Raw genomic sequence first — 24,933 nt, 5'->3', positions numbered from 1 at the left:
CATTTTGATGCGCCTACTGCCAGGCCAGTTTACCGGCCTTTCGGTGTCTGGGTCTGGTGACGTCTTGGCTGTTTTTCTAGACTGTGGTGTTGAATGGGTTGACTAAGGTAATGAAATTACTGTCTTCCTTTCATTTGAAACAATGCCAGTAGTCACTGAACAATTACATATTTTTTCTTATCCAGACTCATGATCTTTTGCTTATAGAATCCGACGGATTGGTGGTGGGTCAAGCCGCTTCCTGGATTCATCAGCTGTCCTTAGATACGTCCTGTATCCCCCCATGGGAACTGTGTAGTGGCATTTCCGAGATCCTATTCTTCCAACTTCCGTTATAACTTGGGGGGACCACTTCTTGTCTTACTTCCATCTCAGACAAGATGAATCGTCTTGATTCATGTGACTTCAGATAAACTAGTATCTTCTTATTACTAGATATCTTATAACAACCCATAGATTATGATAAGATCTTTATCATAAATGAGTTGCGACCCTTTCATGTACAGGTAAGATCTTTACCCGTACAGGATGTTTAATCACTCATGCTAGCCTGTCCTAGACCATGCGCATGGACTTTCAAACTAATACTTTTCCTTAGTAAAAGTTATCAACAATTCAACGTGATAAAGGGTGAGATTTTCCAACTCAGCGCTGTGGAGCCGTTAGTAGCTGTGCTACAACGAGAGGCCCAAATTGGTGAATGCCTGAGACCTCTTCAGTGGCTATGTCTTGGAGGTAGTGGTTGGCAAACACCGTGTCCGACTTCTAAAAGCAGCCCTCCATAATTGCTGATATAGAGCAATTTCCATGCAGAGCTAGTGTTGACGCCAATGCTCTGACTTCTTGTGGGTTGGAAGCTCTTGGAGGTTCTAGTCCTGCTGCTTTATAGGCTCTCAATATGACAGCTCTCACGCAGAACAATATCGTCGTTCTTGAGACTTCTGCTGATGTCTCTGTGGATAATGGGATAAATAGGCGCTAGAATTTTCAGCTCCTTGTCTTAGTCTTTGAAGATATATCTTCAGGGCTCTGACCGGACACAAGGATAGGTTCTTTATGTCCTCTGGTCCGAGGATTGTAGATAGAGCTGGTACATAGAACTGTCTATCTGGCTGACCAGGTAGTTGGTTCTTGGCAATGAAGTCCCATCTAAGTCCTAGATGAACTGCAGCATGTTGCCCGGTGTCGAATCTGGTTCGACCACAGTCCAGCGCATGTATCTCTGATATTCGAGCTGCCGTGGTTAGCGCAAGCAGGAACAGAGTCTTCTGTGTCAGCAGCTCGAGTGTAGTCTGGTCTAGAGGTTCGTAGGCATCACTGGTAAGATGACGTAGAATTACATTCAGATCCCAGGCCGGAGCTCTGAACCTCTTTTGCTGGTCCTCCCGTTTAAAAGATCTCAGCAGAGCAAGTAATTCTGGTACTCTCATCAACTTGATGCCTATTTTCATGGTAATCACTGTACTGATGGTGGCAAGGTATGTAGATAATGTCGAACCTTTCAGATGTCTGGTCTGTCTAAGATGACACAGGTATTCCGCCACTTGAGGATGAGTAGCTTTCACCGTAATGAAGTCTTTCCGCCTTGCATAAGTCTCAAACTTCAGCCACTTGTCATCATACATGTTACGAGTAGATCTGCTTAACACTAGCGTGACTGCCTTGGCTGCCCTGGGGGAGTATCCTCTTTTCTTCAAACATGTTTTGATACGGTCCACACGTGTAGCTGGAACAGTGTTGGGTTCCCCGTGGACTTGCTTGGTGTGCGGATGCATGAGTAGGTTCGGCCAATCTGGTAACTTGATTGTTGGACTTCCGAGATCTTCTATTAGGTCTAGGAAACATACTCTCGCTGGCCAGTATAGCGCGACCATGGTCAGTTGTAGCGCCTGTGTCTGCTTGATCTTCAACAGTACTTTGGGGTGGAAACGCATAAGCGTTTAGTCCTTCCCATGATATGTTCAGTGCATCTGTTGCCCAGGCTTGAGGATCTAGAATTGGCGAGACAAATGTCTGTAGTTGTTTGCCGAACCTCATGGCAAACAGGTCTATGCATGGGGATCCTATTTCCCTTATGATGAGCCGAAATGCTTCTGGATGGAGTATCAATTCTGTAGGTGACGGGTGCAGTGGTCGGGAGAGAGCGTCTGCAAGCACGTTCTTGGCTCCGGGTATGTGACACGCCTTTATCCAGATGTTTGCCTCCTCCATGATGTCAAACAACTGGAATGTGAGCTGTAGTAGGCTTGGTGATCTTGTAGATCCTTGTGGACCCGATTTAGTTGTCCGTGTGGACATCAGCATTCTGTTGATAAGCGAGCTCGACCATAGTTGTAAGGCGTTGATCACAGCTTTCATCTCCAGCAGATTGATGTGAAAATGCTGCTCTGTTTGGACCACTTCCTTGATGCAACTTGATTGTTGAGATGTGCACCCCAACCTTGTATCGATGCGTCTACGTAGAGATGTGTTTCGAAGGCCGGCTCTTGTAAATAGGTCCCTCCGCAGACGTTCGACCTGTGGGTCCACCAAAGTAGGTACCTCTTAAGATTGTCTGGCAGCAAGATAGGGTCGACGCTGTCCAGAGGTTTTGTCAGGAACCGTTGCAGCAGCCTTAGTTGTAACCTTCCTGTGCGAATCAAGTCCTGCGCCGAGGTTAGTATACCGAGTAGACATTGCCATGTTCGTAGTGTTAATGGAGAGATGACTGCTTGTGGAATCATGGCTTGTATCTTGACCCAATGATCTTCTGGGACCACAATTCGATTCTGTGTTGTGATAATTCTTATTCCCAGCATTTGAAGATCTTGTTTGATTCTAACTCCAACTTCATCAGGTTCACTAGCCATCCTAGTTGCGTGAGCAACTTAATTGTGAAGTTCAGCTGCTGTCTGAGTTGATTGGCACTTTGAAGAACCTGTATGCCGTCGTCCAGATAACCCGCACTGCGTAGACTTCGATGCTTCAGATAAGTGCCGATAGGCTTGGTTATTTGTATTCGATATTCCAAACGGTAGGACGTTCCATTGGAAGTGCTAACCTCTGATTGCAGTGATGATACATCATTCTTCCCCTTATATACGCAGGCGATCTGTGTTGATCAGCATACATTGAAGTGTTGTCTATTTATAGCAAGGCTGGCTGCAGTGTAGCATCACAGGGGACAGGTACTCGTACCGACTTTTATCAGCGACAACTCCCAAAAATAGACATCGTTTATCCTGCTGTCAAGGCTAGACATCTATTAGATTCCCATGATGATAACAGGCCGTAGTTGTATACTGTTTCCAAGGCTGCCGATGAAGTATTCCATACACAGCGTAATTTTGAAGAATAGGATCTAAAAAAAAATGTAATTTTTAGAATAAAATTGATATTTTATACTTATCCTGACTCATGCTCTTTTGCTTGTCTTCTTCTTCTTGCGAACATAGTGGAACACTTGTATCTCCTTAATTGAAGCTCCCTTCAATGTAAAATCACTAATTAGTACTCACCAAGAGTTGCCTCCCTTTGCCTCTGCGCGGGAAAAGGTGGCGCCACCCTCTGGCCTCATGCTTCACTCTCTCCTGATTTTGCGAGCCTAACACTTGAATTTACAGGGAAATCCAAAGTGTTATGTGGGGAGGATGGGAGGGCTTACCTCATGAGTCAGGATAAGTATAAAATATCAATTTTACTCTAAAATTACATATTTTTCCTTATCCTGACTCATGCTCTTTGCTTGTAGAATCCTACAGAAGCGGAGGTGGGAAAAGAACAGAATACTTTGGATTTATAAAATTAATTAGTGATTTATATATATATAACTGTAATAACCCTAACGGGGAACTTCATAATGGCACTGACTTAGGATAATTCCTCTGCTATAAACCATAAGTTTATACATTGCCATAGATGGGGTATTACAATAATAATATACTATGATAACAGCAAATAAAGATATAAAAGCGACTCGAGGAAGGAGAAGCTATACAACTGAACATAATCATCAGTATGCTAAGCTTAAAGCTGAGTAGACTTAAGCTAAGTATATACATAGCCCTAAAACTCCGTAGAGTTATAAGCTGGATAATACTGGTATGAAATATACATAATAATCTTGTAAGACTATGTGTTAACGTCTACGAGGGACTGTCAACTGCTGTGCGAGGACCAAGGGACCGAAATGGTGAATACCTGAGACGTCCTCGGTGGTGATATCTCTCAGATAGTGATTAGCAAACACCATGTTAGATTTCCAAAAGCATCCTTCCATGATTGTATTCAATGAACAGTTACCGTGTAGAGCGAGTGTGGAAGCCAATGCCCTGATTTCAAGGGGATTTGATGCTGTTGGAGGGTCGAGTCCTGCTGCCTTGTAGGCGCGAAGTATGACAGTTCTTATCCATATAGATATGGTGGTATGAGAGACTTCGGTCTGAGTTGTTGCCGATAAGGGGATGAATAATCGTTTGAGAAATCGTCGCCTTGTTTTTGAACGTCGTAAGTAGATTTTGAGAGCTCTGACTGGGCATAGAGATAAGTCCAGTGTATCTTGAGATCCGAGAATCGAGGAGAGTGCAGGAATATGGAATAATCTGTCTGGTTGACCTGGCAATTGATTTTTGGCGATGAAATCCCATCTTAATCCCAGGTGCGCTGTGTTTTGATTGTCATCAAACTGTATCCTCTCATAATCTAGTGCATGAATTTCTGACATCCTGGCTGCCGTGGCTAGAGATAACAGGAAAAGCGTTTTCTGTGAGAGAAATTCAAAAGTTGTCGATTCCAACGGTTCATAAGCCTCACTTGTGAGGTGTTGGAGCACTATATTCAGATCCCAAGCTGGGGCGTGGAATTTCGCTTATTGATCCTCCAATCGGAAAGCACGTAGTAAGGCCAGTAACTCTGGCGTCTTGGTTAGCTTGACACCCGTTCTCATAGTTATCACAGAACTAAGCGCGGCAAGATATGTTGACAATGTCGAGCCTTTTAAATGTTTGTTTTGGCGTAGGTAACACAAATAATCTGCCACTTGTGGATGTGTAGCTTCTCTCGCTGTAAATCCCTTATTTGCTGCGTAATTTTCGAAACTGTGCCACTTGTCGTCGTACAAGTTACGTGTAGAATAGCGTAAGGCAAGCGTGACTGCTTTTGCCGCTCTGGTTGAATACCCTCTCTTGTTTAAACACATTTTAATACAGTCCATACGTGAAGTTGGAATACTTGTGGGCTTCCGTGCACCTGTTTGGTGTGTGGATGTACTAATAGATTCGAGCGCTATGGTAGCTCTAGTGTTGGTTGTCCGAGTTCTTGAATTAGAATGGGAAACCACGTACTGGCTGGCCAGTAGGGCGCGACCAAAGTGAGTTGGAGGCTCTGTGTTTGTCTGATTTTCTGTAACACTTGAGGGATTATTGCTGGCGGCGGAAACGCGTACGCATTGAGGCCTTCCCAGGATATGCTTAGAGCGTCCGTTGCCCATGCTTGTGGGTCGGGACTGGTGATCTGAATGTCGGTAGCTGATTGTTGAAGCGTGTGGCGAATTGATCTACTAGCGGAGCTCCTATTTGCTTGATAATCTGTGCAAAAATCTCTGTATGGAGCATCCATTCTGTCGGTGACGGTAGATGTGGCCGAGAGAGTGCGTCTGCTAGTACATTCTTGGCTCCGGGAATGTGACATGCTCTGACATGTAAGTTGAGATCGTCGATTAGATCGAACAGTTGAAAGCTTAAAGTCAATAGGTTCAGTGATCTCGTTGAGCCTTGTTTGTTCACATAAAACGCCACTGTCGAGTTGTCGGTATGAATCATCAGATGCGCATTTTGTAGAATCGTGCTCCAATGAAGTATGGCGTTGATTACCGCTTTCATCTCTAACATGTTTATATGGAGCTTGCTTTCTTGCTGATTCCATAACCCTGAAGCCGTCCGGTTGGCGAGATAAGCTCCCCAACCCTGGAGCGACGCGTCTACATATAGATGGGTTTTGAATTCCTGCTCTGTTAAACAAATACCTTCGCAGACATTCGACCTCCTGGTCCACCATAGTAGATGAGGTCTGAGATGTTTCGGTAGACTGAATGGTTGTAGGTCGTTGAGATGTGCATTGATGAAGACCTGTAACAGACGTAACTGTATTCTGCCTCTGACTGTCATGTCTTGGGCTGACGTGAGGAGAGCCAACAGGCTCTGCCAATGTCGTAGTGGTAACGGGAGAGAGTAGGGCTAGAGGAATGGTCTGTTGGATCTTGAGCCATCGGTCTTCTGGCACGACGATACGGTTGAGAGTCGTGATAAATCGAATGCCTAGAAATTGCAGATCTTGCGATGGTACTAGGTCCGACTTGAGTAAGTTTACTAACCATCCTAGCTGTGTTAGTAGCTTTATGATGTAGTTTAACTGTAGTTTGAGACGCTGTGGATCTTGATCTACTTGTATCCCGTCGTCGAGGTAGAACGCACTGCGTAGCCCTAGACGAAGTAGATAGGTGACGATAGGTTTCGTTATCCTCGTGAATAGCCAGGGGGCTGATGATATTCCGAATGGGAGTACTTTCCATTGGTAATGCAGCCCGTCTAGTGTAAATCGTAGGTATTTCCTGGATTCGGGATGTATTGGGACGTGTAGATATGCGTCTTGCAGATCTATACTGGCCATGTAATCCATGGGACGAATCAACTGCCGTAACAGAGGTAGATGTATCATGCGAAACTTTGGCGGTTGTGTAGATAATGTCTGTTGAATATGCTCATGTTGTAAATGAGTCCGTATTTCTCCTTGGAGTTTTTCTTGGGTACTAGGAAAACTGGGGAGTAGAAGCCTGGTTCGACGTTTACTTGATCTAGTACTTCTATGGCCTGTTTGGTTAAGAGCGATGTAACAGCCTCTCTTAACTTTGGTAGTTGTTGTGCCTGGAAGTCGAACTTGTGAGGGTTGACTGTCAGCGGAGGCGTGGCCTGTAGTGGGATACAATATCCGTGTTGAAGAATGTTGGAGACATAAGGGTCTTGTAACATTCCCCAGTTCTCCCAGTGTAGTTGAAGGCGTCCACCCACTTGTGACGGTTGTACTGGAACGGCTGGGGGTGGAAGACTCCAGTCGTTCCGAACCTGTCTTTCAACGTTTATAGTTGCGGGAACCTCTGGGTGCCCTGCCTCTTCCTGATCCTCCTCTATAGTTGCCATATGGGCGACGAAAAGAATCTTTTCCCCTGGAGCTGGCCATCTTCCTATCCCGTGCTCTCTGTAATCCAGTGAATTTAGATCTCCCTGAATATCTTTGTGAAGTCTGCCTGATGACGCTGGCTAGCGTGTCCATCGACTTAATCATAAGGACTTCTCTGGAATCCTTAGTGACTTCCTTGGAGACTTTCTCTATTCCTCCGTCAAAGATGGATGGAGAGGACCACGGGGCTGTATAGAGTGGAGCTGTAAACTGCTCACCCCAGCTGCAGGAAGCGAGGAGGCCTTGACGACGAGCTAAGGTTAGCGCTGCTGAGACTGATGTGAGATGATCTGTTAGGAACTGCTGGTCCTTCTTTTGCATAAGTAGGGCCGAGTAGATCATCCTATCATCTTCAGAAGTCGTGTCACGAAATCTGGTGATAAGAGTCTCATTGATCGTTCTAGATCTATTAAGGCCAAAGAACATGCGTCTTGTCATGGTTTCTATCTGCACCAGCTTGCGATCGTCAATCTTGTAGTTCTTATTCTTGACATCGCTGATCAGCTTGTAGTTGTCATCGATGTCTTGTGCCTTGAGGAAGGGGTCCATGTTATGAGTTGAAAACTTCTTAGCGTGAAAGTTAGGTAGGTGTGGCGTCTGAACTTTCGTGGCTTTATGGAAGGCTGTATCTAGATTCTGTGGTACCGCAGCAATCGGGTCGATCGGAGGTAAGGTGACGGCGTCTGCATCGTCCTCCTTCATCAGGTAAGTAAGCGCCGAGTTACCACTCTTGGAAGGTGAAGAAAGGTCTAGGTTGTTTACCATCCAATATCGTATCTCAGCGTCTGAGAAAATGATGCCTCCATCATCTTCTACCCCGGGATCGCTGATGAGAGGTTGATGTGAAGTCCGGTGGTCTGAGTCCGCATCTAAGGATGAAGCCGAGGAAGGTGATGATCTATCCCGCCTTCGCGAAGGCTGTACATCTGGGTCCTTCGTCGAGGTGGTCTGTGACTTCCTTCGCGAAGGTGGCTTCGTCGTGGCTGCTACGTTGACAGGGGGTCCCTCTGGGGTGTCGTCTGCATTGGAGCCTTCGCGAAGGCTCAGGCCCTGGGCTGGTTGTTTCTCCAGTCTGTAGTGGTCCTCCATCATGATCATGATTTTCCACATCAGTTTATCTGGGACGGTCTGCGACGATGTAGTCGGTGCCCTCTCTGCGATGTTAGCGGCGGAGCCCTCAGGGAGATCGTCCGACATCGGTGTAGACACATCAGGCTGCATGGCGATCTCTGCTGACGTCACTGTAGCTGTCACCGGTCGTTTCTTGTGGCGTAGGTCGGGGATGATGATCGGCTGATCATCGTAGAGGCCCAGTTCGGCGGCTGGAACGATCTCGGCCGAGAAAGTTCTTGACGACTTCGTAGACTTCCCCTTGGAGGTAGACGCTGCCCTGGGGGTACGGAGTCTGCGTTGAGTAGATGTCGAGGCCCTCTTAGACTTTGGCTGCGATGACGGGATGTCTGGGGAGGCAGGACGCTTCTTGGAGGCGGCGGACTGCATCCCACGCCCCTCCTCCGAGGGAAACTCTAGCGGAACACCAGACGGGAGGGGGTCGACCAACAGCAGCTGACTGGCTAGGGGTTCTGATGTATCGGCATTGTCTAACCCTTGTTTGCGTGACCTATCTGCTGCACGTCTCAAGACGCAAAGATGATATTTATCAAAAGCAGAATTAGATAGATTAATGCAGTAACTGCAACGTGAATCAAACGCACAAGGCGTAGAACAACTAGGGCATATTACATGCGGGTCAGCAGCAGAAAAACGTAATCTACAAATAGTACAGATTTTCATCAACGTAAAACTATCTGAACAATCACGAACTCACGTGAATAAACAGTAGAAATACGATTAATTATCAATACATATTAATGAAGGATACTACCTATACCTCTATAGTAACCTATAGGAGGTAACTAAGTAAGAATAACCTAAGGATATAGTGTGTAAGGAGACACAGGCGCTCTCACATCCTGCTCACTGGGCGAAGAAGGAGAGAGTGAAGCATGAGGCCAGAGGGTGGCGCCACCTTTTCCCGCGCAGAGGCAAAGGGAGGCAACTCTTGGTGAGTACTAATTAGTGATTTTACATTGAAGGGAGCTTTAATTAAGGAGATACAAGTGTTCCACTATGTTCGCAAGAAGAAGAAGACAAGCAAAAGAGCATGAGTCAGGATAAGGAAAAATAGGATATAATGCCGTATACAGGACTCCAGTGCTCGCCTAACCATCGACTTGGGCGAAAAGGGAGAGAGTGGCAAATAAGGCTGGTCACATGACTGTTTACGCGGGAAAAGGGAGGTAACTCATGGGTGAGTGTATTTTTACGTCCGCTTTGGGAACTTCAAGGGATTCAAGTGTTCCACTACCATTCGCAAGGAAAAGGGAGATAAGCAAAAGATCATGAGTCAGGATAAGAAAAAATAAAAGAAATACAAATCTTATTAGTATTTTTAACTACATCACGAAAAGTACCGATCATGGTCACAGAAATTGCCAATCGTATCGGGTGAACCGGATCGCAAAAAGTGTACCACAATATATCATATTGCAAAGTTCAAATTGCGATATACCGGTTAACAGGTATTATCGCCCTACCTGTCACTGGCATTTAACAGTCTGTCAGTCTGTCACTGTCACCAATGCCAGTCTGTAACAATGTCCTACACCAGTCTGTCACTGTCACCAATGCCTTAACAATGTCCTACACCAGTCTGTCACCAATGTCTTAACAATGTCCTACACCAGTCTGTCACCAATGTCTTAACAATGTCCTACACCAGTCTGTCAATGTCACCAATGTCTTAACAATGTCTTATACCAGTCTGTCACTGTCACCAATGTCTTAACAATGTCCTCCTCCAGTCTGTCACTGTCATCAATGTTCTACACCAGTCTGTCACTGTCACCAATGTCTTAACAATGTCCTACTCCAGTCTGTTACCAATGTCATAACAATGTCCAACACCAGTCTGTCACTGTCACCAATGTCCTACACCAGTCTGTCACTGTCACCAACGTCTTAACAATGTCCTACACCAGTCTGTCACTGTCACCAATGTCTTAACAATGTCCTACACCAGTCTGTCACTGTCATCAATGTCTTAACAATGTCCTACACCAGACTGTCACTTTCATCAATGTCTTAACAAAGTCCTACACCAGTTTGTCACTGTCATCAATGTCTTAACAATGTCCTACACCAGTCTGTCACTGTCATCAATGTTTTAACAATGTCATACACAAGTCTGTCACGGTCACCAATGTTTTAACAATGTCCTACACCAGTCTGTCACTGTCACCAATGTCTTAACAATGTCCTACTCCAGTCTGTCACTGTCATCAATGTCTTAACAATGTCCTACACCAGTCTGTCACTGTCACCAATGTCTTAACAATGTCCTACACCAGTCTGTCACTGTCATAAATATCTTAACAATGTCCTACTCCAGTCTGTCACTGTCACCAACGTCTTAACAATGTCCTACTCCAGTCTGTCACTGTCACCAATGTCTTAACAATGTCCTACACCAGTCTTTCACTGTCACCAATGTCTTAACAATGTCCTACACCAGTCTGTCACTGTCACCATTGTCTTAACAATGTCCTACTCCAGTCTGTCACTTTCATCAATGTCTTAACAATGTCCTACACCAGTGTCGTAAACAAGCCTGAGACACCCTCTCACCTCAAACATAAAAGTGTCGACTTCTTCCCTGATGTCATCATCAGACAGAGTGACTCCATCATTAGACATGTGCAGTAGCATGTCCATGAAGGCCAAGCGCTTCTTCCTGCCCACAACCTCCTCTTCCTTCCCCTCTGTACCAACTGCTCCAGTCTCCTTCCTGGAACAGAACTCCTGCCTCTTCTCAGAGATCACCTGATAACAAAGCACAGATACACTCGAAACTGTCCGAGTTGATAACAATTCTACAAAACAAAAAGCATATTGACCAATATTGTTATCATAAACATTTAAACATTGACATTATGCTCACAACCCCCCCCAAAAAATGTTTCAGCTGAAATGTCCAATAATACTTCATAATGAGCATCACCTACCTGATAAGTACGGCTTCTATTTTTGTGATCTTTATCTCATTTTGTAGGTAAATCTATTGGCTTGTAACGTGTATGTATAATTCTATAGGGACATGTACAGTGAGCATCGTTGAATTTGTCCTGAAACAAATTTGGTGCTTTGGCGCCCCATGGCTGTTACACTCCCTTTCCTTTTATAAGTGGTAAGCCCCGTCAGTGACAATGCATATTATGATGTATATATATGTTCCAAGCCCTTATGTCACTCTCATGAAGCCCTATACCGACCAGTGACTCTTATCAATGTCCCATACCGGCCATGATGTGGAACCTACCTTCTGAGTAAATCTGTGCAGGATACCGAGACACCTGTCATGTTCACTACCTGAACCAAAGGCGTTGAAGAGGACACTAGGCCAGTACCATGGAGACCTCATGCGTTTCAGTAAAATTGTGCTCATCCTGACATAGTAACAGAGGAGGTAAACAATCAGTTGTGTTTGGGATTACAAAGGAACATTCCTAACACACATATACACTCTGTGTTTTATCTGAGAAAGACAACCCATGCTAGTACAAGAAGAACATAAAGGACTGGCACCGGAACCTTTCAACCCTGACTAAGTACTTACTCTAACCCCAGATTATATCTCAATGAATAGCCAGCCTCACACAAGCCAGGCACACGCAGTATATACTCACTTGTAAACTGCATTGACATATTCAGAGTCACTATTACTCTGAGCATTAATGTTTCTCCCCATGGCTGTCTCTGGAATCAAACATTACACAGTTAACATGAGAGGGACTTAGTTGTGTAGCTGTGGACACACAATGCAGCAGCAGCCTACTCACAATGGACTGTACAAGGCGAACAGTGGAAGAAGATGTGCTTTCAGCAATATGAGGGATTGTGGTTGGTTGGTTTGTTGTTTAACACCACATTCAGCAATATTCCAGCTATATGGTGGTGGTCTGTAAAAAATTAAGTTTGGATCAGACAATCCAGTGATCAGCATCATGAGCATCATTCCATGCAATTGGGATACAATGACATGTGCCAATCAAGTCAGCGAGCCTGACCACCCGATCCTGCCAGTCGCCTCTTACAGGTGATTTGCCTCATGTATGGTGTTCACTGAAACCAACTGGTGGCTGCTGGGTATCAACTCACTTTCAGATGAGTAACCACTTAATCTGAAGTGGCTAATTAGATGGTATCAACCACTGGTTCAAACCTTTATTACCTTACAGTCACTGTCACTTAGGTGGAATATTGCTGTGTTAATCAATGATGACTCATTGGACATGTATTTGTAGTTAGGAGCTTCCCCTCGTATATCTCATGGAGGACCATAGTTTACTCACCACAGATGACGTCTAGAGCACACAGGGTGATGTCTGGGAAGATGTTGAATGGTTTGCTTCCAACCTTGGACCTTAACTTTTCCTTCAGTATTTGAGCCTGCTCATTGAACACCAAGACAAAATCTGTGAGGATCTTGAAGTGGAATGTTGGTGTGAGCATCTTACGTCGCTCATGCCATTTCCTCCCTGTGCTGCAACAAGTAAAAACCCCACCTCAGTCTTCATACTACTCTTGCTTCATAACTCACACATACAAACTGTATCGACAAATTATTTTGGAACGATGTTGCTCCACAGATATATTGCATGTGAAATTTTCAGTAAGGGAATACTCCCAACATGTTGAAAACCATGAAATACACAATGCCATGTTAGAAAGTGGTCAAATGTAACATATGTTATATTTGGGATTACACTTTCTTAGTAAAGTACAGTTTCTAGTACTTTGGGGGTTGAGTCCCATCCAGGATTCAAACCCACACCCTCAGAGTCAGGCACCTAATCGCCAGCACACAAAGTCAGATGCCTAGACTGCTCAGCCGCGGTGGCTGAGCGGTCTAGGCGTCTGACTTTGTGTGCTCGAATCCCGGATGGGACTCAACCCAAAAAGTACTAGAATCTGTACTTTACTAAGAAAGTGTAATCCCAAATAAAACATATGTTATGTTTAAAATCATTGCACAGTGTGCTGTTGAACAAAGATATTTGAAAAGATATATGCAGAAATATGGTATTCGATAGTTGGAGATCAGATGCTGGTAATCAGCTTCCATCCAACTCTCATGAATATATCTTATAATGGCAGTCTTGTGTGAAAACTGTCACTGTGTCATTTAACACTAACACTAATTCGAATTCATGTACTGTTCATATAACCCCTCGGCACCACCTTCTTTGGTAAATATGGGGGCATAGACTTTTAGTCATTTGTTATAGGACAGTAACCTGACTTCTACGAACAAACTGCCACTTGTTGCACTACAACCAAAGGTCCAAATTGGAAAATACCAGCAACATCTTGTGTATTAACATCTCTGAGATAGTGGTTGGCAAAGACAGTATCAGACTTCCATAAACATGCTTCCATAATGGATGTGATGGAGCTGTTGCCATGAAGCACTAGTGTGAATGCTATGACTCCTTCTTCATGCAGATTGGATGCCATCCCAGTTTTGTAGGCTCTGAGAATTACAGCTCTCATCCAAAATCACAAAGTTGTTCTGAGCACTTTGGTGTTGGGTGATAGATGTATGAATAACCTCTTGAACTGCCTTCTTCTTCAAGCCATTCTGACAGTGTGATAAACCTTCAGTATCTTCTGCTCCTACTATAGATATTAGAGCTGGGATACGGAACTGACTACTTGTTCTTGAGTTGTTGAACCCCGTGAGATATGGAACTCTAGCTGGTTGATGTGAAGAGCTTTCTCTTCTTTGGACCATAGCCCTGCCTTCACCTTCGTGTTGAAGTGAGCTCCCCAACCTTGCAGTGAAACCTCTAAGAATAGATGTATCTCTCAAACCAGCTCTTCCAAGTAAGGTCCTCTGCAGATATTCTACTTGACACCCCCCAACGAATGTGTTTCTTCAGTTGTGAAGGAAGACGAATCTTTAGATCCTGATGATCCAGAAATGGTCTCAAGAACCTTTGTATAGGTCTTCGACTCTGTAAGTTCTTGCGCTGACGTGAGGAGACTTAAGATCATCTGATATTGCTTGACTGTTAACTTGTTGTTGAGAGATAACAGTAGATAGCTCTGGATTTTTGTCCACCGATCTCCTGGTAATTTGATGAGGTTTTCATTCATGAGGAATCCGATTTCTAGAAACTTGAGATCTTGTGAAGGTAAAAGATAGTTTAGTTGGGCTAACAACTGTAGAGTGAAGTTCAACTGATGTTTGAGTTTCTGTGTTAGTTAATGAACGATAATCAGTTGTATATTTCCATCAAACCATCAGAAGTTTCACAAGGAGTTCATAAGATCGAACGCTGCATTATGGATATCCGGGAATGGATGGCTGTCAACTATTTGAAGTTGAACGACAGCAAGACTGACTTCCTTGCCATAGGCTCACGGCAACAACTGCAGAAGATGCCACCTGGAATCACACTCAAGATACGAACTGAGGATGTGAAGACCTCAAACTCAGCCAGAAATCTGGGAATCATCTTCCAGTCCAACATGTCCCCAGATGAATATGTCAAGTCCCTCTGCAAGTCATGTTTCTTTCACATCTACAACATCGGCAAGATCCGCAACTTCCTAGATATTGAGACAACAAAGCTCCTAATGCAAACACTTGTAATCTCAAAGCTGGACTATTGCAAATCGCTCTTTTGCAACACGGCATCTTCAACAATTTGCAGAAAATTCAAAACGCAGCAGCTCGTGTGGTCTCTCGAACCCATCGCCATGACCATATATCGCCAGTTCTGAAATCCCATCACTGGCTTCCAGTAAAGTACAGGATCCACTTCAAGATACATCTGCATGTTCCCACCAGAGCTCTTAGATCAATAGATACGTTAAGACTAACACAGCCAAGCACTAAAACCTCCATGGGTGATAGAGCCTTTTCTGTAGCAGCACCAGCTCTATGGAACAATCTTCCAGTCACCCTCAGACGAACTGAGTCCCAGTCACTTTTCAAGAACTTGCTCAAAACCTACTTCTTCAAGATGGCTTCTGAATAGAACTCTTTTCACACTTACTGTGTTTGTAACGATGTATGCAGCGCCGTTGAGCATCTGTGATGGAAACTAGGCGCCAATTATTATTATTATTATTATTATTATTAACCTGAATCCTTTGTCTAGGTAGAAGGCACAACAGATCCCCTTCTTATAAACATAAGATACTATGGGCTTGGTTACCTGAGTAAACAACCAACCAAGTACCTTCCATTGGTAATGCTGACCTTGGTACATGAAGCACAGAAACTTCCTGGACCCTTGATTAATGGGGATGTGTAGAAATACGCATCGTGAAGATCTATGCTTGCAAGAAAGTCATTTGGCCTTATCAGTTGCCTTAACTTTAGAAAATATAGCATCTTGTACTTCTCTGTTTGTTGAAGATATTTCAGGTGATAGATTAGTAGGAATTTCTTGCCTGAAATCTTCTGTGGGACCAGGAAGATTGGATGATAAAACCAACAGAGTTAAGTCTTCTGGTTGAATGATCTCTACCACTTCCTTGAGTAAAAGTGAGTCTATAGCTTCTGTCCACTTTGCTAGAAGAAAGTAGTGAATAAACTATCCTTGGAGGACCTACTGTTAAGGGTGGTTCCACCAGAACCTTTGTGCCCCTACCTTTGTCACATTGATCCCTTGACTTTTCCTGGGACTTGCGAAAATTGGAGGTCCTTTTCCCCTTGGTCAGTGTGAATCTTCTGGCCTTAGCTTTCTGAATACCAGAAAAACAACTTCTACACTGAGTTCTCTGCATTGACTGTCTGCACATGGAGTTCATCGTTTGTACTGACTTAATCAGCACTTCATCCTTAGAAGCTTGAACCACCTTTATTCACACAACAAATACAACCATCCAAGATGGTGGGCTTCCATCAGTGAAGACTTCGTTTAGAGGTCTGACCACAGAGAATTCGAAAGTAATCCTTGTCTTCGTAGCAAAGTAAGCCCTGCATAAGCAGAACTAATGTGACCTGATATGAACTCTTGGTTCCTCTTTTGTGTAACCATCGCTGAAAGAAACTCTCTTTCCCTTGTTCAATTGAGGATTCATCAGCGTTAATAGCACAAGACATGGCCAGTCCAAAGAATGATCTTCTGGAAGTAGTATCTGGTTGTGTTAACTTCTTATGTTCTACCCTGTAAGTCACCCATGAGTGAGCAGTCTGCATCTCTGGTGCTTGGCAGAAAGCCTCCATGTTGTGCAATGGGAACTTCTTTGGTTTCAAAGGTGTAGGCATAACCAGCATACTTTAGGTCTTCACGAAAGATGCTACAAGATTTTTCTCAATCTGAGAAATCTGCTTCATCGGAGGTAAAGTCAGCGTCTTGATATCTTCACCTTTGATTCAGAACATAGCAAAAGATGAATCCCTTGAAGGTGAAGACATGGGAGAATCATCTGCAGTCCACACTAGTAGTTTATGGTCTTCCTAAATGGAACGATTATCTTGTGAAAAATCTTTGTTGAATGATGATTAAATATTATCTTCATCTTGAATGAAACTTGATGTGTTAAAACTTGATTCATCAAACACTGATGAAACTTGTGTAGACTACCTCGATGGTTTCTCTATGTCTTGCTGTTCATTTTGTTGTTGTTGTTGGATAGCAAGTATTGTTGTTGAATAGCAAGTACTACTTGTCTAATGATGTTTGCTATGATATTCAGTTGATTAGCAGACTGTATACCTCATTATGTAATGTATGACCACTGTGTGAAGGGAGACATGCAGATATTTGTTACAGCTTGGGTGAGGGAGAAAGGGAAGGGGGAGAGGGAAGGGATATTGAAGGGGAGACAGGTAAGGGAAAGGAAGAGAGAAAGGAAAGGGCAAGAAAGGGAGGGAGAGGAAGAGAGTAAAGGAAAGGAAGAGAGAAGGAATAAAGCAAGAGAGGGAGGGAGACAGGTAAGGAAAGTAAGAGAAGAAGGAATAGGGGCAAGAGAGGGAGGAGACAGGAAGGGAAGGGAAGAGAGAGAGGAGGAAAGAAGGAAGAGAGGAAGGAGGACAAGGGAAGGAAAGAAGAAGGAAGGAAGGAAGGAGGGAGGAGGGAGGGAGGAAGGAAAAGGAAAGGAAGAGGAAAGGAAAAGGGCAAGAGAGGGAGGGAACAGGTAAGGAAGGAAAGAGAAGGAAAAGGGAGAGGGAGGGAGAGAGGTAAAGGAAAGGAAGAGAGAAAGGAAAGAGCAAGGAGAGGGAAAGGAAAGAGAGGAAGGAAAGAAAGGAGAGGAAAGGAAGAGAGGGAGGGAGATGGAGGAAAGGAAAGGAAGGAGAGAAAGGAAAGGAAGGAAGAGAGGGAGGAAAGAAGAGGAAAGGAGGAAAGGAAGGAAGAAAGGAGGAAAGGAAGAGGAGGAAGGAGGAAAGGAAAGGAGAGAAGGAAGGAAAAGGAAAGGAAGGAGGAGGAGGGAGGAGGAAGGAAAGGAAGAGAGGAAAGGAAGGGAAGGAGGGAGGAGAAGGAAAGGAAAGGAAGAGAGAAAGGAAAGGGCAAGAGGAGAGGAAGGAGAGAGGAGGAAGGAAAGGAAGGAGAGAAAGGAAAGGAGGAAGGAAGAGGAAGGGAAAGGAAGGAAGGAAGGAAAGGAAGAAGGAAGGAAGGAAAGGAGGAGAGAAGGAAGGAAGGAGAGAGGTGGAAAGGAGGAAGGAAGGAAGGAAAGGAAGGAAGGAAGGAAGGAAAGAAAGGAAGGAAGGAAGGAAAGGAAGGAAGGAAAAAGGAAGGAAGGAAGGAAGGAAGGAAGGAGGAAGGGAGGAAAAAGGAAAGGAAAGGAGGGAGGGAGGAAAGAATAAGGAAGGAAGGAGGAAGGAAGGGAGGAAGGGAGGAAGGAAGGAAGGAAGAAAGATGGAAAAGGAAAGGAAGGAAGGAAGGAAGAATGGAGGAAGGAAAGAGGAAGGAGGAAGGAAATGGAGAAAGGAGGAAGGAAGGAAAGGAAGGAGGGAAGGAAGAGGAAGGAAAAGGAAGGAGGAGGAAGGAAAAGAAGGAAGGAAAGGAAGGAAGGAAAGTGGAAGGAAGGAGGAAGGAAGGAAGGAGGAAAGGAAGGAGGAAGGAAGGGAAGGAAAGGAAGGAGGAAGGAGGAAGGAAGGAATGGAAGGAAAGGAAAGAAAGGAAGGAAGGAGGAAGGAAGGCAAAGGAAAGGAAGGAAGGAAAGGAAAAGGAAGGAAGGAAGGAAGGAGGAATGGAGGAAATGGAAGGAAGGAGGAAGGAAAGGCAAGAGAGGGAGGAGGGAGACAGGCAAGGAAGAGAGGAAGGAAAGGGCAAGAGAGGAAGGAGACAGGAAAAAGAAAGGAAGAGGAGGAAAGGCAAGAGAGAAGGAAGGAAGGAAGGGAAGGAAAGGAAGAGAGGAAGGAAAAGGAAGGAAGAAGGAGGGAGAGAGGAAAGGGAAGAGAGAAAGGAAAGGGGAAGGAAAGAGGGAGGGAGACAGGTAAGGAAGAAAGGAAAGAGAAAGAAAGGGAAGAGAGGAGAGACAGGTAAAGGAAAGGAATGGAAGAGAAAGGAAAATAAGGAGGAAAGGAAGAGGAGGAATGGAATGAAAGGAAAGGAAGAGAAGGAAAGGAAAAGAGGAAGGAGACAGGTAAGGAAAGGAAGAGGAAAGGAAATGGCAAGAGAGGGAGGACTGATGGAAGGAAGAAAGGAAAAGGAAGAGAAGTGGAAGGAGGGAGGAAGGAAAGGAAGAGAGAAAGGAAGGCAAGAGAGGAAGGAGACAGGTGGAAAGGAAGAGAGAAAGGAAAGGGCAAGAGAGGAGGAGACAGGTAAGGAAAGGAAGAGAGAGAAGGGAGAAAGTGAGGGAAGGGAAGGAAGAGAGAAAGGAAAGGGCAAGAGAGGGAAGGAGACAGGTAAAGGAAAGGAAGAGAGAAAGGAAAGGGCAAGAGAGTGAGGGAGACAGGTAAGGGAAAGGAAGAGAGAAGGAAAAGGGCGAGAGAGGGAGGGAGAGCGGTAAAGGAAAGGAAGAGAGAAAGGAAAGGGCAAGAGAGGGAGGGAGAGCGGTAAAGGAAAGGGAAGAGAGAAAGGAAAGGGTATTAGGATAGGGAGGGAGACAGGTGGCATGTCTGCCTGAAAGCCATGGTTTAGTTGGAAGCTCATGCACACTCATGTAAACCAAATCAAAATAAGGCATGTTATCATTGGCAAAGCATAGACTTATGATTCTATCTTCGGACATTTTAATGCCCTTCAATATAGATAACAACACATGTGGTTCTAGCTTTTGGACCAAAAGTCATTACTCTGGCATCCCGGCGAGAGTCTTCACCACAGGCCATAGTTAGATTTAGTTCTTGACAACTGCACTTGATGGGGAAAGTAAGAATGTATCAGTTCTGAATATATCTCGTAAGTTGGCCATGTACATATGTAGTGTGTGTCATAATTATAAGAATTCAAAACATGTTCCATTACCAACTGGTAAAACAAATTACAACAGTGCTCACAATAACATATACACATTGCAATAATACACACACACACATATATATATATATGAGAATTTCTCTACATATATATATATATATATATATATACATGTATATATATATACATGTATATATTTCAATATCATGCTATGATCTTATATGTCATATGTCAATAATTAACACATTTACTTATGGCAACCACGTGTTTATGAGCTCTACTGTCCGTGGTATCTCGAGAGTAATTTAGCCGACATGTATGCAAAGTTTCATAACGACCAATTTCCACAGCTGGTGGCGCGGGAACACATTGTAAACACAGAACAATGCTGTTTTCAACACAAAGTTGTTAATCAGGAAATGTTGATAATCGGGCTTAATCTGTCTCTACCCAGTTAAAGTGTGCCTATACTGATCCTTGATTGATATGAAAACATCACTAAGTCTATTAGAGTTACAACCTGTCCCATTCTAATTTCTATAACAACATTAGTTGTACTGTACAGACATGTGAACCTCGCTATGACAGGTGGGACAATGAGAGCAATGAAAGGTCAGGCTTGTGTTGTGTTTTCACTGGATTGAAAGCATAAGCTCTAAAAGCTCAGAATGCCATTGGTGTAATCAGTTCGAACAAATGTTAAAAATGGAACTTCGACCGTTTAACAGTCACAAACTACAGACAACTCCACGGCGACAACTTTGCCCTGAACAAATCTGTAAGCAACCGTGTCACAGTTGGAATCTATCCAGTACAGAGAGTCATTTGGAAGCTTAAGTCTCCTCAGGTATGTTCATATTCTTATGTCTTGATAACACAAGAGACCATAGAAACATGTTTAAGGTGCTTTTCATGATGCATTTCCTTTCTTTTACATTCAACAAGTTCGGATATTTCTTGTTTGACAAGACGCTTAAAACATCTCCTCGCGGTAGGAAACTGACAATTGATTGTGGACAATATAATCCATATATACTTCTGGCGAAAAGTTTATCTATCTAAAACCTTGTTTTAAAGGGTTTTTTCATCTGAAATGGTTGTGTCCATTTCTAATATGATGAAGACAAAAAGAAATGTCAAACGCTATATTTAGACATACTGCAGTATGTGTTAATGTATTGTATTTAGTTAATTATCTTCAAAAATTATCATATGTGATCATTCTACTGACTTCCCTATGCCGGGTAGAGGTTTTACCGGTTCGCTTCAATATGTGTCTCAACCACTCATAAACATTATTCAGTTATATATAACAACATGCACATGTATCAAATGTAACTGAAACAACCAACAAGCCCACAGGGCTGGTAAGATACAGATATACCCACACGAGTCATTTCATAAAACAATTCATATTATAATGGGGGTTACATGAATGGTTTAATGCTTGTCATATGTTTGAGGGGGTATGTTAATCTAAATTACATTTTTAATTAAAGGGCCTGCTTTACCTAGTGGAGTGGTCGGACTACCCTCTAGAAGAGGCTACCTGGGAACACACAGGCCACATTCCTGCCCATCTGCTGGAAGACTACAGTTGCCCTCCCGTCTAGTGAGCTTCAGACTTGCTTCAGCTACTGTTGAGAGGTCACCGAAGACAGCAGTAAAGTCACCGGCGGTCCACATTCAGCCATTACGCAGCTGGACACATACAGATAACGATTTGGTCACCTACCGGGCCAACCATAAGGAGATTTTTCATAAGAACGATTTCAGTAGACTGTGTCTGTCTCAACACTGGTGGTATTCCTGAATCATCATGCATTAAGGTCAGGAGATTAACTTTCCTGTGAGAGTTTCACCACGGCTTACCATGAAGAAGATATGGATGACGACGGGAGTCCTGACGCTATGACAAAAGCCGGTGGAGAAGATGGTCATGTTTGTCACCAGTAAAGTGTGCACCTTGAGAACACTGAACTCTCAGTAATAGACTGTTAGTATGGTCTATATTCGGTAATATACTTAGCTCTGGGTTTGTGGTTAGCAAACAATATAGACATGGCAAAAACAGTGAAGTTGGTGGAAGATCTAGTGGCTGTAGGATTGACATATCATTTGTCAGTGCACCACAAAGTTCACAATCAGCTGAAAAAATCTCTAGGTTTAGAAATATCCCATGCATGTCTGAGAGAAATAGACCGTTATTCAACTACGCATAGGATTTTACATTTGTGGACATTCTGAACTTAAAATTTAAATGTTGTACAATTGCAACAATCTGTTAGAATAGATGAACGCCAGACGCCACCATATCATATCAAAAGTTAATCCAAAGTACAAAAAGCTGACTGGGGTGAAAAGCAGGCCTATTTGAAGCAGACCTACAGATTGGGTTTATTGGAAAATGAACTTGTAAATACAAGGCAAATGAGCAGGACTGTCATGGCAGTCCGCTGAAACTCCACCAAACATCACTCACTCACAGCAGACCAATTGAAAAGATGAGCAAACGCCAGACGACAGAACCCTGAACAACGCTCAGGCCAACGTTAAAAGCTTTAGACTTTGTAACGCTAATCTTGGACTTACACCATCTAGCCTCAAACTAAAGTCATCAAATGGTGATGAATTCACTGTTAGATATGACCAGACTAAATCAGAAGATGAGGAAAATTTGTCACAAATCCTTGTTTGTACTTGATAAGTTTGGCGAAGTGACTCAACTTATCATGAAATCTGCCCAGGTCAACAAGGACCCGCCCAGAGTCGGAAGAGTTGCTTAACCTCAAGCAAACCGTCACGCGGAGTTCAAAATACACAGAGTACCTGGCAGTGTTCCTGGAGCAGTGATGAGCTTTAAGAACGAGCTTGAATCTAGCTAGCAAGTATTTAGAATCTCGCCATATGTAGAAAAACGCTGAGATTAAGTTCGGTGGGGACGGACTAGGGTTAGCAGCCTCAAATTTTGTAGTTTTCATTTAACATCGTGAGATGACACAGTCAAGCAAGCATCAAGAAACCAATGTACTTTAGCAATTGTCAGCTGCAAAGAGAACTACTACCACCTCAAAATGTCTCTGGTTCCATTATTTGAAGAAGTCAATTCTGCTGCAAAGGCCAAGTTTATTCAGATTGGGGACAAACGATAGGATCGAGATTTTCTTTGGGGCTGACATGAAAATGATCCAGTTAGTTCTAGGTTAGGGGTTCTACTGAAACTATGCGCGTCCACTGTGTAAAGTGCACAAGGATCTAACCGACACAACATGACGATGACTGGTTGTACTATTCCACGAGCCCATGTGCAGGACAATTGACGCAGATAAGATCTCACGCAGATAAGCTCCAGTTTGGTGTTCAACACACTCCACTGGTTGAAATAGGTATCGACAATTTTGTCCTGGACGAAGCTACATCTCTTGATGAGAATCACGGACGCTCTGGAAAGAATGATTATTCAGGATGGGGAAACAAGGGATAAAGAGTTAACAAAATTAAGGCAAGGGAAACCTAGATATTTAGATGGGATAGTGGAAAGCATCAGAAGCTGTGGGTGTCGCTCAGTGTGTGGGAAGATAGGGACCGCTAAGGGACTAAAATGGACAAGTCTTTCAGGGGACAGCAAGAAGAAAATTCTGAATCAACTGCCTGACAAACTTCACGATCGACTGACACCAGACACAGAGACGGACTTCATCGACATTTGGACAGGATTTAGGACATCTACAAGTTGGTAGTTAGCTGGAGAGCAACGATGCACGGCAATTGTACCCACGACATGGCCAGGGAGTGGATACAGCTGATTCTTAGAGTAGGAGAGAAAAGGAAGGGTGCTTGTCTAAGAACATCACGCCTACATGCACTGAAATTTAGGTACCATGTTCCTGTGTTCATGTCGAGGCACGGAACATTGGTAGGTTTTAGTGGACAGGCCCTGGAAAAATGAATGATGACATCAAAAGGATTCATCAGCAGAAACCCAAAAGTGGGATGGTCCCATTGAGGCTATGACTGTCCGAAAAGCCGCAGTGGAAAGTCAATCACATCTGGCTCACTCAAAACGCATCTCTTACACTAAATGTAAGCTTGAGTACTGGGAATCTGAGATACATGAGGCTAGAAGCCAAAAGGGCTAGTATCCAAAATGACATCAGAAATGTCGCCTCTAGTACCTCAACCACTTTTAGATGACCCTGTGTGTGGCTGATTTGAGAGACAAACTTGTCTCACTTGGAGCACACACTAAAGTGTCCTCTCGAGAAACTGATGGACATGATCAGTTCAGTTACACATGTTTAGTGTAATGCCATGATACTGGATAGAATGCTTACCCAAACTTGTACATTGAGTTCAAAGTTCATTATCATTTAGTTACAACTTTTTCTGAAATGTACGTGTATAATGCAAATGTCATGTGCTTCTAATTTGTGAGTGCTTATGTTGTAAATACATCTCTTGGAATACAATGTTTATTTGGTTCAAATCAGGACTCGCAATGAAATAACGTATCGTGTTAAAGATAGAGGACCGATGCACACACTGTCCGGTTTAATTGCCTTCCCTGCTGAGAGACCTAGGTAGGATCTCTAGACCTGTACGGCATCTGTGCCCTGAGTAAAGGGATATAACTCCTCACAACACATAACGCCTTGTATCCACGGTTAATAAACATTAAAAAATTAACTATGAAGGTGTTTTTTATCACTACTGAAAATTTGCATATGCATTGAAAATATTTTGATTGTTGTGATATTGGCTAAACAGTTTTCTGTCTACATTAATAAATCCACTGGCCGCATCACTGAAGTTCGGTGGTTTTCACTGAAGATATAAAGACATAATTCTCCAATAATAGGAATCCAGGGGACACATTCTGAATACTTGAACCCAACTGGACGTGAGACAAGTCCTTTTAAACCACGGTTGGGGTCCTCAGACCATCCATCACCATGGGAAAGGAAGAGAGAAAGGAAAGGGCAAGAGAGGGAGGGAGATTAATGGAAGAGAGGATTTCCAGATCCCAAGAGGAGGGAGAGGGTGGTCCCCTGGCAATAAAGGAAAGGAAGAGAGAAAGAAAAGAGGAGGAGGAAGAATGGAAAAGGAAGGAGGACAAGGAAGGAAAAGGAAAGGAAAGGAGAAGGAAGGAAAGGAGAAAGGAAAGGAAGGAAAAGGAAGGAAGAAGAGAAAAGAGGAAAAGGAGGAAGGAAACAAGGAAGGAAAAGGAAAGGGAAGGAAGGAAGAGGAAGAGAAGGAAAGGAAGGAAGAGGAAGGAAAAGGA

At 43.7% G+C, this 24,933-nt stretch overlaps 1 protein-coding gene across 1 annotated transcript in view; it reads right to left on the bottom strand.

The window, feature by feature from the left end:
• LOC124277695 (cytochrome P450 4V2-like) overlaps nucleotides 1-24,933 on the bottom strand; it is a 44,096-nt gene that overhangs the window by 8,485 nt on the left and 10,678 nt on the right. The window contains exons 4-10 of the mRNA XM_046713423.1: nucleotides 15,936-16,029; nucleotides 14,183-14,459; nucleotides 13,632-13,804; nucleotides 12,624-12,836; nucleotides 11,958-12,027; nucleotides 11,591-11,717; nucleotides 10,900-11,094 (exon numbers count right to left, since the gene is read on the bottom strand). Coding sequence (XP_046569379.1) covers nucleotides 10,900-11,094; nucleotides 11,591-11,717; nucleotides 11,958-12,027; nucleotides 12,624-12,836; nucleotides 13,632-13,804; nucleotides 14,183-14,459; nucleotides 15,936-16,029 — 1,149 coding nt within the window. The remainder of the gene's footprint in view (nucleotides 1-10,899; nucleotides 11,095-11,590; nucleotides 11,718-11,957; nucleotides 12,028-12,623; nucleotides 12,837-13,631; nucleotides 13,805-14,182; nucleotides 14,460-15,935; nucleotides 16,030-24,933) is intronic.

The sequence above is a fragment of the Haliotis rubra genome, unplaced genomic scaffold (genome assembly GCF_003918875.1).
Source record: "Haliotis rubra isolate DU_JTF1 unplaced genomic scaffold, ASM391887v1 Scf226, whole genome shotgun sequence".
Taxonomy (NCBI): domain Eukaryota; kingdom Metazoa; phylum Mollusca; class Gastropoda; order Lepetellida; family Haliotidae; genus Haliotis; species Haliotis rubra.
This window is presented reverse-complemented; position numbering and strand designations above follow the sequence as displayed.